At 38.3% G+C, this 15,593-nt stretch overlaps 1 protein-coding gene across 1 annotated transcript in view; it reads right to left on the bottom strand.

Annotated features, from left to right (window-relative positions):
- Positions 1-4,402: 4,402 nt before the first annotated feature.
- The window catches only part of RCHY1 (ring finger and CHY zinc finger domain containing 1), a 49,843-nt gene continuing 38,652 nt past the window's right edge, over positions 4,403-15,593 (bottom strand). The window contains exon 9 of the mRNA XM_066232914.1: positions 4,403-14,820. Coding sequence (XP_066089011.1) covers positions 14,692-14,820 — 129 coding nt within the window. The 3' untranslated portion in view covers positions 4,403-14,691. The remainder of the gene's footprint in view (positions 14,821-15,593) is intronic.

Raw genomic sequence — 15,593 nt, 5'->3', positions numbered from 1 at the left:
CATGCCTAGAGAAAACAAGTGAGATGACTTTTAGAATTCCATTTTACACTGAGTTTGACTGACAGTCTCTTTTTTTTTTTTAATTACCTTTTATTCAGAAACTTTCATAAGGATCCTCAGACTTTTTTTTTATTTCAGAAACAGAGAGAGAGTCAGAGAGAGGGATAGATAGGAACAGACAGACAGAAACAGAGAGAAACAAGAAGCATCAATCATCAGTTTTTCATTGCGACACCTTAGTTGTTCATAAATTGATTTCTCATATGTGCCTTGACTGTGGGCCTTCAGCAGACTGAGTAACCCCTTGCTAGAGCCAGCAACCTTGAGTCCAAGCTGGTGAGCCCTGCTCAAACCAGATGAGCCTGTGCTCAAGCTGGCGACCTCGGGGTCTTGAACCTAGGTCGTCTGCATCCCAGTCCGACGCTCTATCCACTGCGCCACTGCCTGGTCAGGCTGACAGTCTCTTCTTATTTAAATAAATGAATATTGAAACAGCCCAAGTGTCCATCAGTGGACAAGTGAATTAAAAAGCTATGGTACATATATACAATGGAATACTATGGGGCCATAAAAAGGAAGGAAATCTTAACTTTTGCGACAACATGGATGGACCTGGAAACTATTATGTTAAGTGAAATAAGCCAGGAAGAAAAAGAAAAATATCATATGACCTCACTCATTTGAGGAATCCAATGAACAATGTGAACTGAGAAACAGAATTGAGACAGAAGAGGGATCAAAGGGACCAGAAGAAAAGAGGACAGAGGGAAAGGGGATGAAAGGATGGGATAAACCTGAAGGGAAGGGGGGAGGGTGCAATGGGAAGGGGGGCAAGGGAGAAGTTGAGGGGAATATGGGGGAGGGGAGATGCATCCGGGGCAACACTAGAATCTATGTAAACACAATAAATTAAAATCAATTAAAAAAAGAAAAATAAATAAATGAATAACACTTGGCTTAAACAGTCATGGGGGAATTACAAGCTATTTAGAACTGAATGACAAAGAAAGTACTATGTACTAAAATCTGTGAGATGCACCTAAATAGCACTTAGAGATAAATTTATATCTTTGAATATACTGAAGGAAGATTAAAAACAAATTATTTCTCTTCTTTCCCTCAAATTCTTCTGACTTTCCCTTCCACTTTTTCCTGCTTTTTTTTTTTCTGAACAATTCACTCTTTTTTTTCTTTTTTTCTTTTTTTTTTTACAGGGACAGAGAGAGAGTCAGAGAGAGGGATAGATAGAAACAGACAGACTGGAATGGAGAGAGATGAGAAGCATCAATCATCAGTTTTTTGTTGCGACACCTTAGTTGTTCATTGATTGCTTTCTCATATGTGCCTTGATTGTGGGCCTTTAGCAGACTGAGTAACCCCTTGCTCAAGCCAGTGATCTTGGGTTCAAGCTGGTGAACTTTGCTCAAGCCAGATGAGCCCATGCTCAAGCTGATGACCTCGGGGTCTTGAATCTGGGTCCTCCACATCCCAGTCTGATGCTCTATTCACTGCGCCACTGCCTGGTCAGGCTGAACAATTCACTCTTAAATATATTAGATGTGCCCAAGAGAAGCAGGCATTCACATCATAAAATGAGGAGGAGGTGAGCCCTGGTAGCCCAGAGCAGAGAGTGGGCTTCTGAAGAAGACTAAGGGGTGGGGGGCATGCTCACTGGAGAGTGGCTCAAGCAGGGTAAGAAGTCATCCTGACCCTGATGGCCAGGGGCCACAGCCCCAGCAGGGTGAGGAGACACCCCCATGGAAGGGCAGCCTGGCATGGGAGGTGAAGAATGGGTAGAGTCAGATGGCAGGGATGAAAAAAATGCTTACATGTGGGGGCTAATCAAATAAGTAAATAAAGGAGTCCCAGAAGTCTTCATGCAATTTTAAGCTTTAACAGCTCAGAACTATAAATCTACAAACTGATAAACATTCATTTTAATTTTGAATATTTACATTTCTTCTACATTTATTTAGGTTTGTAAACTTTGAAAAATATCCAATTTAAAAATGTATTTCAGAATCTCTGATTGAAGTTGGCCAATGTTGACTAACAGAATAAAATGTTAAATATATTCAAAATTCACAAAAAGAAAGGTGTTTAAAAGAAATTTAAATAATTAAACTTTCAAATGATGATGAAAAGGAAAAAAACTAGATTATACCTATGGTGGTGAATTAAAAATGAAGATATTGGTGCAAAATCATGCTTCTCAATTTATAAATACAGAAATTAACAGATGTCTGTGTATGACAGATAGAAAGGGGTAGGGGAAGGGGGGGAATACAAATATTCCCTAACACTGTCTACAAAGACTACAAGCAATATTACCCCCAAATAAATGGGCACCTCTAGCACCCAGTAAATACCTTGCTCCATTAAAAGGAACCAAGACTGCTTGGAGAAATGACTGGGACAAGAGAAATACAAAGATGATCCTACATTATACTGTTGTGCCAGAAAGCAAGGCAGTACTCAAAGAATGATGGAGGCATGTAAAAGAACACGTATGCTATCTTGAGAGGATTTCTACTGACCAACAGGAATATCAAAATAAATGTAAACAAATTATATCTCACTGAATAAAACAGGCAACATAAAAACATGCAGATATAAATATAAATAAATTGAAATTTTTATGAAAAACAGACTAATTACATAGGTTTTTAAATAGCTTCAAAATATTGCCACAAAATATTTATCAAATAAAATCATAGAAAGAATAACTTTAAAGTAGAGAATTAGGGCAGATACCATATTAACCAAGCAATCAAAGTTTGTATCATTTGTAATGGGACAAATATTATGTATATGCCACCTGGGGGGACACAAGGAGAACACAAAACCAATTCAGTGGTATTCCCACCAAAGATGCATAAACTGAATCTAATCATGAAGAAACCACAGACAAATCCAAATTGAAGACATTGTACAAAAAAAAGATAAAATAAAAACTTTAACACCTGGCCTATAATCTTCAAAACCAAGGAAATGAAAACCAGGGAAAAACTAAGAAACTGCTCTAAACGAGGGACATGACCATTAAATGCAGTACATGATTACACATTAGACCCTTTTTCTTGTAAAGGACATTATCAGGACAATTTGTGAGACTTGAATGGAGTGTGTGGATTGACTGCTAGTAATGTAACAAAGTTATTTTCATGAATTAAATGGCTGTATTGTAGGTATATAAGCAAATTCCTTCTTTATTAGAAATAAACAGTATATGAATACTTTTTCTCTGGTTCCCTGTCAGTAATAGGTGTTATTGACTTTACATTTTTTTTCTAGTATGATAGATACTAAGTGATATCTCACTGTTACTTTAATTTGCATTTCCTGACTACTTATGATCATTGCCATTTGGGAAAAACACAAACATACACACACACATATATATACATGTATAATACAATTTCTGAATTTCTATTCCCATTTGAGAAACATTTCTTGAATGTACTGCTTGCATATCTTTTTTAATGACAGTTTATTGAGGTATAACTCACATACCATAAAATTTACACAATTGAAGTATATAATTCAATTGTTTTGAATATATTTGCAGAGTTGCACAATTATTACCATAAACGATTTCAGAGCATTTTTATCAACCCAGAAAGAAACCTCACAACCATTAATAGCCATTGCCCACCCTTTCCTCCCTCAGGCCCTAGCAATCACCAATCTGCTTTCTTCTCTATGGATTTGTCTATTCTATGTCATACAAATGGAATTATATAATATGTGGTCCTCTGTGACTGGCTTCTGTCACCTTGTATGTTTTTAAGATTCATCCATGTTGTAGGATGTAACAGTACTTTATTCCTTCTCATAGTTGCATAATATTCCACTATATATGGCTACACCACATTTTGCTTATCTAATCATCAGTTGATATACATTTAGGCTATTTTCCCTTTTCAGCTAATGTACTGCTGTTATTAACATTTGTGTTCAAGATTTTGTGTAGACAATTTCTTTTTCTCTTAGGTGTCTACCCAGGAGTGAAATTGCTGAATAGTGTGGTAACTCTATATTTAACTTTTTCAGGAACTGCCACACTGTTTCCAAAGTAGTGCCACCATATTATGTTTCTACAATCAGCATATGAGGATTCCAACATCTTCACATCCTCACCAATGGTTGTTATCATCTCTTTTTTATTATAGCCATTCTAGTGGGTGTCAAGTAGTATCTGATAATGGCTTTAATTCTCATTTCCTGATAGTTAATGATATTGACTCTTTCATGCTACTAGTAGATTTAAACCAATGGACTCACTCACTTTAGAATTCATTTTGCAACATCTCTTTTAATTCTAAAATGTTTGTTCTCTCTCCTTCTACCATTTGAGTGCCCATCTACTTAGGTGCCCTAGTCTCTGCTTCCTTCATCCCTGTTCCCCATACTTTGAATTATTGCAAACTTAATATCCAGCTAGAGACTCCCACAAAGAGCTACTCTTCCTAAAGCAGCCCCTCCAGGCCTGACCTGTGGTAGTGCAATGGACAAAGCATTGACCTGAAACACTGAGGTTGCTGGTTCAAAACCCTGTGCTTTCCTGGTCAAGGAACATATAGGAGTTGATGCTTTCTGCTCCTCCCCCCCTTCTCTGTCTCCCTCTCTCTCTTTCTCTCTCTCTCAAAATGAATAAAAATCTAAAAACAAAAAAGAGTAAAAAAAATAGTAAAGTAGGCCCTCCATGCTTTATTTTCTTCATAGTATTTATCACTGTCTCAAATAATCTTATTTGTTCACTGATTTTTTGTCAGTTTTCCCATAAACACACTAAAACATAAGCCACATGAAAGGAGAGACTGTGTCTATTTGTTTGCTACTGTATCCGCAGTGCCTAGAAGAGAGGTCACTGGTTTGAGCACAGGCTCACCAGCTTGAGCATAAGATCATAGACATGACCCTGTTGTCACTGGCTTGAACCCAAAGGTTGCTGGCTTGAGCCCAAGATCACTGGCTTGAGCAAGGGGTCACTCGCTCTGCTGGAGCCCCCTGCTCAAGGCACATATGAGAAAGCAGTCAATGAACAACTAAGGAGCCACAATGAAGAACTGATGCTTCTCATCTCTCTCCCTTCCTGCCTGTCTGTCCCTCTCTCTGTTTGTCTGTCACACACAAAAAAAGACATTTAGATGATATTTACAAAGAGACTGTACTATGATAAGAATATGTTCGCTTTATTATATAAAAAAGAGCACAATACAAATATGTAGCATATTATATTAACAAATAGGGTTTTCTAAATGCTTAGAGAAGAGATTGTGAGGAAATAAACCAGATTGCTCAGAGGGTTAATGTGGGTGGCACAATTAAGGGCCACTGTTTTTCACTATTTCTTCTTTCTATTTCTCTGCATTTTTAAATTTTCTATCATGAACATGTTTTACTCTAATAAGAAACAAAAAATAATTTTAAGAAAAACTATAATCTGCTCTCACCATAACAAAGAAGTATTTTACTAATTTTTATACAATTTTAAAGCAGTAATTTATAAAATAAAAAACCAAGCTACAATTATTATTTACATTACTAAATTGATTGATAAGGAGAGCTTTCTCCTAATAGTAATGTTTCTGCTAATAAACAAAAAAATAATAGACTAATCTGCAGCCCCTACTAAAGGAATGAACCTTAGACAATGATCATCAATGGCTGCCAGTCAGTGTCTCAAGATGGAAAACACAACATAACCTACAAGTAGTCTTGACAAAAATTTATCCTAAATCTGATCAAGATTCTAGACCAAGCTATAGGAAATATAGGAACTAGAAGGACATGATAATTATACATAGGGTTGCATGAGTATTATTGACATTCAGATTCTAATTTAAACACAACAGTTGTTATATATTTAATTGTTCATTTGTTATTGCTTTCCATGTGATAATAGTATTGTTGTTATGTTTTTTAGAGCTATATCTAAAATACATAGAAATAATATAACATTATGATATGGATTTGCGTCAAAATAATGTGAAGGGGGAAGTGAATAAGGGTGTGTATAAATAAGATTGACCATGAGTTGATCGTGTTGAATCTGGGCAACAAATATTGGGTTCACTGTATTAGTTGTTCTACTTTTACATTGTTTGACATTTTTCCATGATGAAAGTTAGAGGGAAGTCAAGGAGGCTATAACTGTGGGCTTGCTTTTAAGAAAAGCAAGATAGGAAATAGTCTGCCACATCACAGAAGCCTGACTAGTCAAGCTTCATTGTAGACTCCTTAACTGGCTCCCCTAATCTTGATCTTACATCTTTCTTCTGTGCTCAAAATCCTTTCTGCTATTTTGCTTTTAACTTTGGAAATATATTCTTGACTTACTCTCTTATCCCAGACCTTCTGGCTGATGGACCCTAACTTTGTATTTGTTACTATTGCTGGGTAACAAATCACATTTCTAATGGTTTAAGACAACAACAATCATTTTCTTATTCTCTCATGGTTCTGGGGTTGAGTAGATTGAGCTGGGCAGTTCTACACCGAGTCTGTCATGTGGTTACAATCAGGAGGTGACCGAGGCTAGAGCCCTCTGAAGGCTTCCTCACTTATATATAATATGTCTGACAATCACTGCTAGCTGTTGGCTGGGATGTCAGCAGAGGCTGTCAGCCAGAACACCTCCATGTGGGCTTTCCATGTGGCCTGGGCTTCCTCGTGGCTTGGCAGTGAAGTGCAAAGAGCAAGCAGCCCAATATATCCCAAGTAACAAATCTATCACCTTTATGGCTTAATCAAGGAAATATCGCTTCAACCAGTCACTAGCTATGCACACTCAAGGGGAGAAAAAGTAGGAAGAAGTGAGGAAGTCACATTGGAAAGAGTATATGGAATGGAGATTGTGTTGCAGCCATATAAAAAAATTCAACCTGACGTACTTTGGATCTCCCTTGATATGGACGTTTATTTCTCTGGCTCTGACCAGTTTCCAATTATCAGCAAGTCAAACAGCACTTTTCTGCTTAGAACTATCATCCATTTGGTCTTGCTCAGCTTGCAGATCCCATGGCACTAAAATTCACATCATTCCAGCATGGGCACTGCCTGTTCCCAGGCTTCTTCCTCTTCCCCGGACCCTTACCACTGCTCTTCCCTCCTCTCTAGCCCCAAAATGTATAAGGACATAACAGTAGCAAATAACATTGGTTGTATACTTTTGAAAATATTCCATCTTTATATATCTGGCTCAAGGAATACAAACAGGCAGATGTGAAATATGATAGTAATAGACATGCTTATTAAAATTTAAAACCATTCTGTGACTTGGCATTCTCGATGTTGGATTTTGTCATTCTTATATAATGAACAACAAAATTCCTCAATTCAATGCCAATGTTCTGGAAAGGCTCTTAACTTTTTAAGTACTGGATAGAAAAAAAAAAATGTCATTCTGCACAAAAGATTCCTGTCACCAAAAACACTGTGGCACCCTCTGCTGTCGGGAAACAAAGTTTAAAGGTAACCTGGGTTCATTTCCTCTGCGGATTCACCAGCATCCTGTACCATAGGCTGCAATCATCTTATCCAGATGTAAAAGCATAAATCAGAGAGGGGTGGAAAGTTATGGGACTTAGCTGGGGCAAGATGGTGAAGGTAAAGAATAAATGTCCAGTCAGTGTTTGTAGCTGACCGGTAAGAAGTAGAGACTATCTAAGATAGCAGATATGAGAGACATCATAATATAGCTCTCTTGGTCTAAACCCTTGACAGAAGTAGAGTTCATCTTCACAAAAGACCCATGAAACACAGGAAGATTAAATATGTTGCCCAAAGTCACACAGCGAGTACATACAACAGAACCAAGATACAAACCCCAGCAATCTGTCTCCGGAGCCTGTGTCCATAACAACTCTACTGCCTAATAAATAACTCTGACTATAAGCGGGACAAAAACTTTCTCTAAATGTATCAAAAATTATTATTACATATATTGCTCTTACGTAAAAGAAAACTGATTTCCAGGTAAAGTACTTGCCCCATATTAAGCAGAGAAATTTAGAAGTAATCTGTGTCTCCCATCTACAATTAAACCATTCTAAAGTTTAGAAGACACTTTCCCTTCCAAATTTAGGAACAAATTTGTTCTTTGGATAAATCACAATGTATTGCAATGACCTCAAAAGCAATGTCCCTCATCACAACCTCTCTAAATTCTATCAACTGCTTTTACAAAGAGAATGGATTCCTCCTATAACAAGAGCAAGGCCTATTCAACCGGACTGATTCATCCACCAGCCAACCAGTCTGCCGAGCAGTCACTAGGAATGTTCCACATCCGAAGACTGGTTCACTCGTCAAGAGACACCAGTATGAGGACAGGGGAGAAAAAAGCCTCTCCTCGTGAAGGACAGAGCGACCAACTCCTGTCATCTCCAGTGGAAAAATGAGTCAAACAGGCCAGGGCCAGGATATGAGGGATGTCCAAGGGATTGGAGAGCTCTGGGCTGCAAGCTGAATGGGCAGGACCTGAAATGGTGCTGGAAGAACTCATAGTCTCTGAGATCCTCCAGGCAGAGCAAGGAGCAAGGCCCAATCCACGGGAGGCCATTTGTCCCTGGGCAGACTCCCAAGCCCTCCCCAGTCAGACTCCGGTCCAGTCACTGGAGATTTGGGTACCTTGGTATAGTTCACAGAGAGCAGACAATAGGAAAAGCAAACTCAATTTGGCCTTGGTTCCAAGCCACAATCTACTTTCTCCATCAGCAGCGATATCTGACTCCCAAATTTACTGTTGATTCAGAACTTGATTCAAAACTCCAGAGGAGTATAATCCTTTAAAACTTCACAAGAAGGCACAGACCATATTAAGTTCCATGTCAGGTATAATACTAGTTGTCCTAATAGAAATTGGAATTCAGTGAGGGAGATTAATTTAACATGTAAATAATCTCAACAAAACACTCTGGAACAAATGCCAATCAGAGGCTTCAAGCAAATGCTGTGATGCCAAGTGGGAGGTGGAGGAAGGAGGTGGTGGACAGCTGTACGGGGCAATCGGGGATGGGTTTCCAAGAGATCTGATGTTGTAACAAGCTCTAGAAGGCCCAGAACTATTTTTTCAAAGTTCTCTAACTCCAGAGGTTCAGCTGCTCCCAGACTCACCCACGAAGAAAAGGAGGCAAAGGCTAAGCCCACTACAGGCAATGGTTGGAATTGCAGCAGCCTCTAGACGGGCTAAAAGGCTGTTTTCCACACTTAGCTCATTCTGACTGACTCTAAGAAAAATAGAATTTGTGAGAGGAATAAAAAAGGGACAATAGTTGGAATCAGGTGGGTGATTGAGGGAAGTTTTGAGTTTAATTTGAATATATGTGTTTGCCTCTGGGAGAAAAGAAGTACAATCTGCCTGATGCTCTGACCCTGCTCAGAGGTTTACCAGAGTAGATGCCTGGCAGGCCTAACACAACCCATATGGACAGGGACGGCCCTTAATGAACTGGGGGGTGGCAGCGTTTCACCAGGGGCCTGTGTATTACATAACACAGAGCGGGCCTGTCCATACCCATAGGAATTTAAGTTATCGAAAATAGAAAAAACATTAGTCACAGGCTTACACACCTCCCAAAGACCATACTTCAGTGGTCCCCGTATGACAGAACCAAGCCAAGAGGTCCAGAAGAGGCTGTTTCTACAAGCTCCTTATTGCCGAGCCACTCGACGCCACTGTTAGCAGGAGCACTCGTAGGGCACCGTCCCACACCCACCTCGCCTGGGCCAGGCAGGACTGGAGATCGCTTACTCTCTCATTTTACTTATAACTTGGCACATAATTGGTGCATAATAAAAATTTGTTAAATGGGATAAATAAATAGATGGACCTATCAACCAGATTCCAGCATGACTTCATTCCTGTCTTCTAGTTTGAGAAAGGTTCGTGATACTATCACATTTCTTTTTTTCTTTTACTTTCCTTTCTTTTTCTTTCTCTTTCTTTCTTTCTTTCTTTCTTTCTTTCTTTCTTCTTTCTTTTTTAGCAAGAAACAGAGACAAAGATAGAGACAGAGAGAAGGATAGGGACAAACGGAGAGACAGACAGGGAGAGAGATGAGAAGCATCAATTCTTCATGCAGCACTTGAGTTATTCATTGATTGCTTTCTCATATGTGCCTTGACGGAGCAGTGGGGGGGGATCCAGCATAGCAAGTGACCCTTGCCAAGCCAGCAAACTTGGGCTCAAGCCAGTGACCTTGGGCTCAAGTCAGCGACCTCGGGGTCATGTCTATGATCCCACATTCAAGTCAGCAACCCCTCGCTCAAGCTGGTGAGCCGCGCTCAAGCTGGGTGAGCCCACCCTCAAGCCAGTGACCTTGGGGTTTCGCCACCACCTAGTCAGGCATACCATCACATTTCAATCAATACATTCTAGTGTTAAATACTTCTGGGGGTCTTTTCAAGAAATTTTTGCACATATATGTACGTAAACTCAGATACTCAAATACAGTGAAAACCTGGGAACATGATTTTTTAAAATCCCACTAGAAATTCAACAAATTCTTACAAGCAAAGTATTATGAGATTAAAAGCCCCCATCACTATCCTCAAATATAGGCCCTTTCTCTCCTCCCTAGCCACCCTGGGTGACAGCCTCCACAGCCCACCCTCTCCCCTCTCCCCTCACTCCCAGCACACTTACCTCCTGTGGCTGTCCTCCACAAGCCTCCACTAGAGGCTTTCAGTAAGTTTCACTTGTACCCCAACCCTACCCCGCTTTGTCCACAGGAAGCTTTATATACACTGCTCCATATACAATGTGGAAATGAGAAGGGGAAAGGCAAAAACCGAAACATAATAAAGGAAATGCTAAGTCCCTTAATACTGGTACAAGTGCTCCAGGGTACGAGAGGGAAAGGTTACAACAGAAGTTTGGATATGAATTAGCATTCAAGGAGAAGGGAAACACTGGGCTGGATTATGAAGAAGATGCAAGCCTTTGACAACTACATTTTTCTAAGTATGATTGTTCCATAGGGAAGCATGTACGCAAAGGCAAAGAGCAAAAATTCAGAGGTGTGTTTAAGTTTACGTAAATGAAAAATAAAACACAGAAGATAAAATCAGAACAGGTATTGTAAACACTTCAAAGAGGGGAATCTGGGTTTAATTAAATACATAGTTGGGAACCTATACTTTACTAAAATGATAAAAAGTCTAAGCTTAGAAAAGAAAATCTAGCAGGATGGGTGTGAGCGGAGATGGTGAAAGCAGATAGATGTAAGACAATGAGACATATATAAGATCATCATGGGGCCTGACCAGGCAATGGTGCAGTGGACAGAGTATCGAACTGGGACACAGAGGACCCAGGTTCAAAACCCTGAGGTCGCCAACTTGAGCACGGGCTCACCAGCTGAGCATGGGGTCGCAGCTTCAGCATGGGATCATAGACATCACCTCATGGTCGCTGGCTTGAGCCCAAAGATCACTTACTTGGAAGCCCAAGGTCACTGGTGTGAGCCCACGGTCACTGGCTTGAGCAAGGGGTCACTTGCTCTGCTGTAGCCCCCTGGTCAAGGCACATATGAGAAAGCAATCAATGAACAACTAAGGAACTGCAACAAAGAGCCACAATGAAAAATTGATGCTTCTCATCTCTCCTTTCCTGTCTGTGTGTCCCTATCAGTCCCTCTCTTTCTCTCTCTCTCTCTGTCACAAAAATAAATAAATAAATAAGATCCTCATGGGAATGAGAGAGGATGTGTAAGAACAAACCAGAAAGCAGGCCTGCCAAAGGGTGGCAGACAATCCAAAGGATTACCTGGACAACACGAGGGGAAAATCTACAGGAAAATGACAGTAAGAAACAAGTCCACATAGAGGAAATAAATTCAGTGAATATAATGTAATAGCAAAATTTTTAAGAGAACTTAGGTAGAAATGATTATTTAAAGAAATGGCATAGAATTTTTAACACTCATCCCTTCAAATTAATTTATTTCAAATTAATTTACTCACTACTGAACACCGATAAAGTGCCAGGCATTTAAAAGGCCCCTTAGTACTCACATTCATTTTGATTCATGACCAAAAATTTTTAAAACTGAAAGAAAATTAAACATGTATGTAATATGAAAATAGGGTTTAGTGAAAAAAAAGACTGACTTAAAAATCTATGACTCTGTAAACATATTACTTCAAACATTAAAGTTAATATCATACAGAGCTCCATAGACTGGTTAAGACTCTAGAAACTACAAAAGATAAAAAACAACCTAAACACACTTCTTTAATGATAAAAGGGGTCAATGAGCTTCTATGCACCAAGAAATTCATAAACATATTGAGTTATGGTTTTTAAAAGAAGTACACCAAGATACAAAGTCTGTGGCAGGGAAACCTAATTTAAAGAACAGACAATTCTGTTCTTTATTTCAGGAACAGACAATTCTACCATTCCTAAGACCAGACTAGGCATTTAACATTCCTGTAAGCTTTTTAAAAGTCTCTATGAACAGGAAAAGAGAATGAAATTATCTGTGAAAATATTAATAGTAGTTATCTCCGAAAGATGATATTTGTAAGGGTCTTTTTACCTTCTTCTTACCTATTTCCCACAATGAAGATATTTTGAATCAGAAGATATTTTTGAATGAGAATTATTAACAAATTTTAAGCACTGAATTGATTCGTCAGAAACAAATCCTTGAAGAATCCCAGCGTACTATAGCCTAGACTTCAAGGGCATTTGAAAACTGCTCCAAGCACATGACTGAATATCATAAACAAGCAATTACATACTATTTCTGCATTATTTTGGACAAATTTGGATCCTGAGTTGAAGATATAATCAGATTTTGAATTAACGTAAGACATCTAAAAGCGGAAGGTCTATCAAATCACGAGCTCCTTCAGAATACATAGATGACTTAGCTATCAGGGGGAGTTTAGCAAAACAGGAGTTTGAATCAAAGGCTGGCTTTGGGGTCATACACCTGGAACTGATTCCCAGTTTCAACCTTTAGCACTGCCTTTTACTTGAGCATGTCATAACATCTGAATCTCAGCTTTCTCATCTATAAAATGAAGATAACACCTACCCTACAGAATTACTGTAATAATTAATGCTAATTCGTAAGCCTGGCACACTGCATTCTCAAAACACAGAGCTTTGTAATATACTCACTCCTAATCAAAGATCCAATGGTTATGATTAAAAGCAATAATATAATTTAACTAGTTTAGCAGGATGAGATAATAAGTATTATGACTAGAAAACCAATCTTATCTGTAAACCCAGTGGTAATGCCTAATAAGATGTCCCATTTCTTCCCCAAATCAAGATTGGCACTGCTGCTCTGCCCAGGCCAAGAAAATAGATGAAGGGAGAGATCAGAAGAGGAGCAGAACACAGGAGACAGGAAGGCAAGAAATAATAGAGAAGGTCTGGGTCTGAGACTGAAAATCAATACTGCTGTCTTTCTCCAGGTAAAGAAATTTCAACAAAAGAAGAAATAAATGGACCAGAAATGGTAAGATCCCTTATTCACAGAAGATTCAACTCGCTCAAAATTAGAAATGTAATGGGTTTTGACTGATAAGTATACATTTTACTTTCTAACCTAAGGCTTTTTATAAACAGGCTAAGTTGGACACTGAGATCTTACTGCAAACGTTCAGGATCATCAAGCATTATTATGTACACTGCTCCTGAATTAAGAGGTATATTTCATTCTATTACATGAGTCCAAAAAAAGATTATAAAATCAGGTATCTTGCCAGGAATATCCTGTGCCTTTTCTACTCACTTACTCTCAAGCATTCAGAGAAGAAAGAATCTACCCACTTACAACAAAGATAACCAAGGGAAAAGCCTGTAAGAATGCACCACCATAAGGGTAGGGACTTTTGTCTACATTGCTCTCTGTTGTCTCTACAGCATCTAGAACCATACCCAGCACAAAATACTTGCTCACTAAATAGGTATTAATTAACTGAATAAATTATTCTTTGAAGAAATAATTTTGGGCAACCATAACAAAATTATTTTCCATGTTAATAGTTTTCTTAAGCTTGGAAGAGTTCTATTACATTTTCCCCAAATACTCCTACTGAAGAATACCTCAAAAAAAAAAAAAAAAGAGTATTTCTTTTACATTATAAGATTATATTGCCCTAATTGAGCCAAAAACAGCCTTGGAAAAATCTTTCTATTAAACACTGCTTTAATATCATTTTCTAAGCAGTTATTATGTCAAAATTCACATTTACAAGATCCAAATGACTGTCTTAGAAAATTCTAAAGCATATGCAATTAAACTTTAACAGTAAGATAAAACATATTCTTATTATAGTACAGCCCTTAAAAAGTCAAGATAACACCGAGAATTAAATACAGTTCTATCAAACTAGAAATGAACTCTGCATGCACAGTGCCACTTAATGCAAAGTTGTGTGAAAGTATAAATATAACCTATTTCATGAATGTGAATTTCAGTGGCAAACATCATTAGGTCCAAACAACTGACACTAAAGGAATTTTCCATCCAAACACAAGCACAGTGGCTTTCATTAAACACAGACCTTGAATCCTTAAGTGTTTGTAACATGATTTTATGCTGTGACACTAATAAAACACATCAACTCCAATGCATAGATTCTGACAAAGTATGACAACAGGTTACTAAAGATAGCTTTTTTCTATCAGAAAATGCTGTTTTCCAGTGCAGTCTATGCTGGTCATTGCTGCTCTAGTGAAGTTCTACAGCCTCCAGCTTGAGCAGTATTGTAGGATTCACAAATATTACACTTCATGCCTAATATATGGAACTGGACTGTCGATCTTCCGTTGCAATCATTGCAGAGAATCTAAAAAGTGAAGAGATGAATTCAAATTAAGTGTAGTAAATTTTACAGTGACATTGTCTACTCAAAACAACTCCTCAAAAATTAAACTGAAGATATGAAAACACATACCTATCTATAAACATTTCCATAAGTGGCAATACCCTTTTTTTTGTTCACTGAAAATCAAAAAGGCTACTTTAAATTCAGAAAATAAAAATGTGATTTGAGCCAAGAAGTCTACTTGAAAGTAGCTCTAAAGTAGTACTGTATATAAATAGTACTAGCAGGAAAATTAACATAGGCATAATCAGCTCAACGTCCGCACAGATGCTCCTGCCCTTATAATGGGGTTACATCCTGATAAACCCATCATAAATTAATACTGTTTAAGTAAAAAATGCATTTAATACACCTAATCTACTGGACACCACAGCTTAGTCTAGGTGATTTCTACTGAATGTGTATTGCTTTCGTACCACCGGAAAGTTGAAAACTGTAAGTCAAGCCATCCTAAGTCCAGGGCCATCTGTACTTAGAATTCAAAATAAAATACATGATTTTATTATTTTCATTGACACTTAGAAAATTATGTTAGTCAATAATTTTTTACATACTTGTAACATTTTTACTTCTTCTTTGGGTTGTTTTTTCTTATTTGTTTGTTGTGGCAATTTAGTCACTTAACTGCTGGCACCATACAAGGAGAATGGGAAAACCAGTGCTCAAAAGCCCCAACTCCTCGATGGCTTACAACGGGAGGGAAGGAGTTGGGGGAACAAGCATGCAGAAGCACT

Source organism: Saccopteryx bilineata, chromosome 5, assembly GCF_036850765.1.
Source record: "Saccopteryx bilineata isolate mSacBil1 chromosome 5, mSacBil1_pri_phased_curated, whole genome shotgun sequence".
Lineage (NCBI taxonomy): Eukaryota > Metazoa > Chordata > Mammalia > Chiroptera > Emballonuridae > Saccopteryx > Saccopteryx bilineata.
Note: the sequence above shows the minus strand (reverse complement) of the source record. Positions and strands in the feature narration are given on the sequence as shown.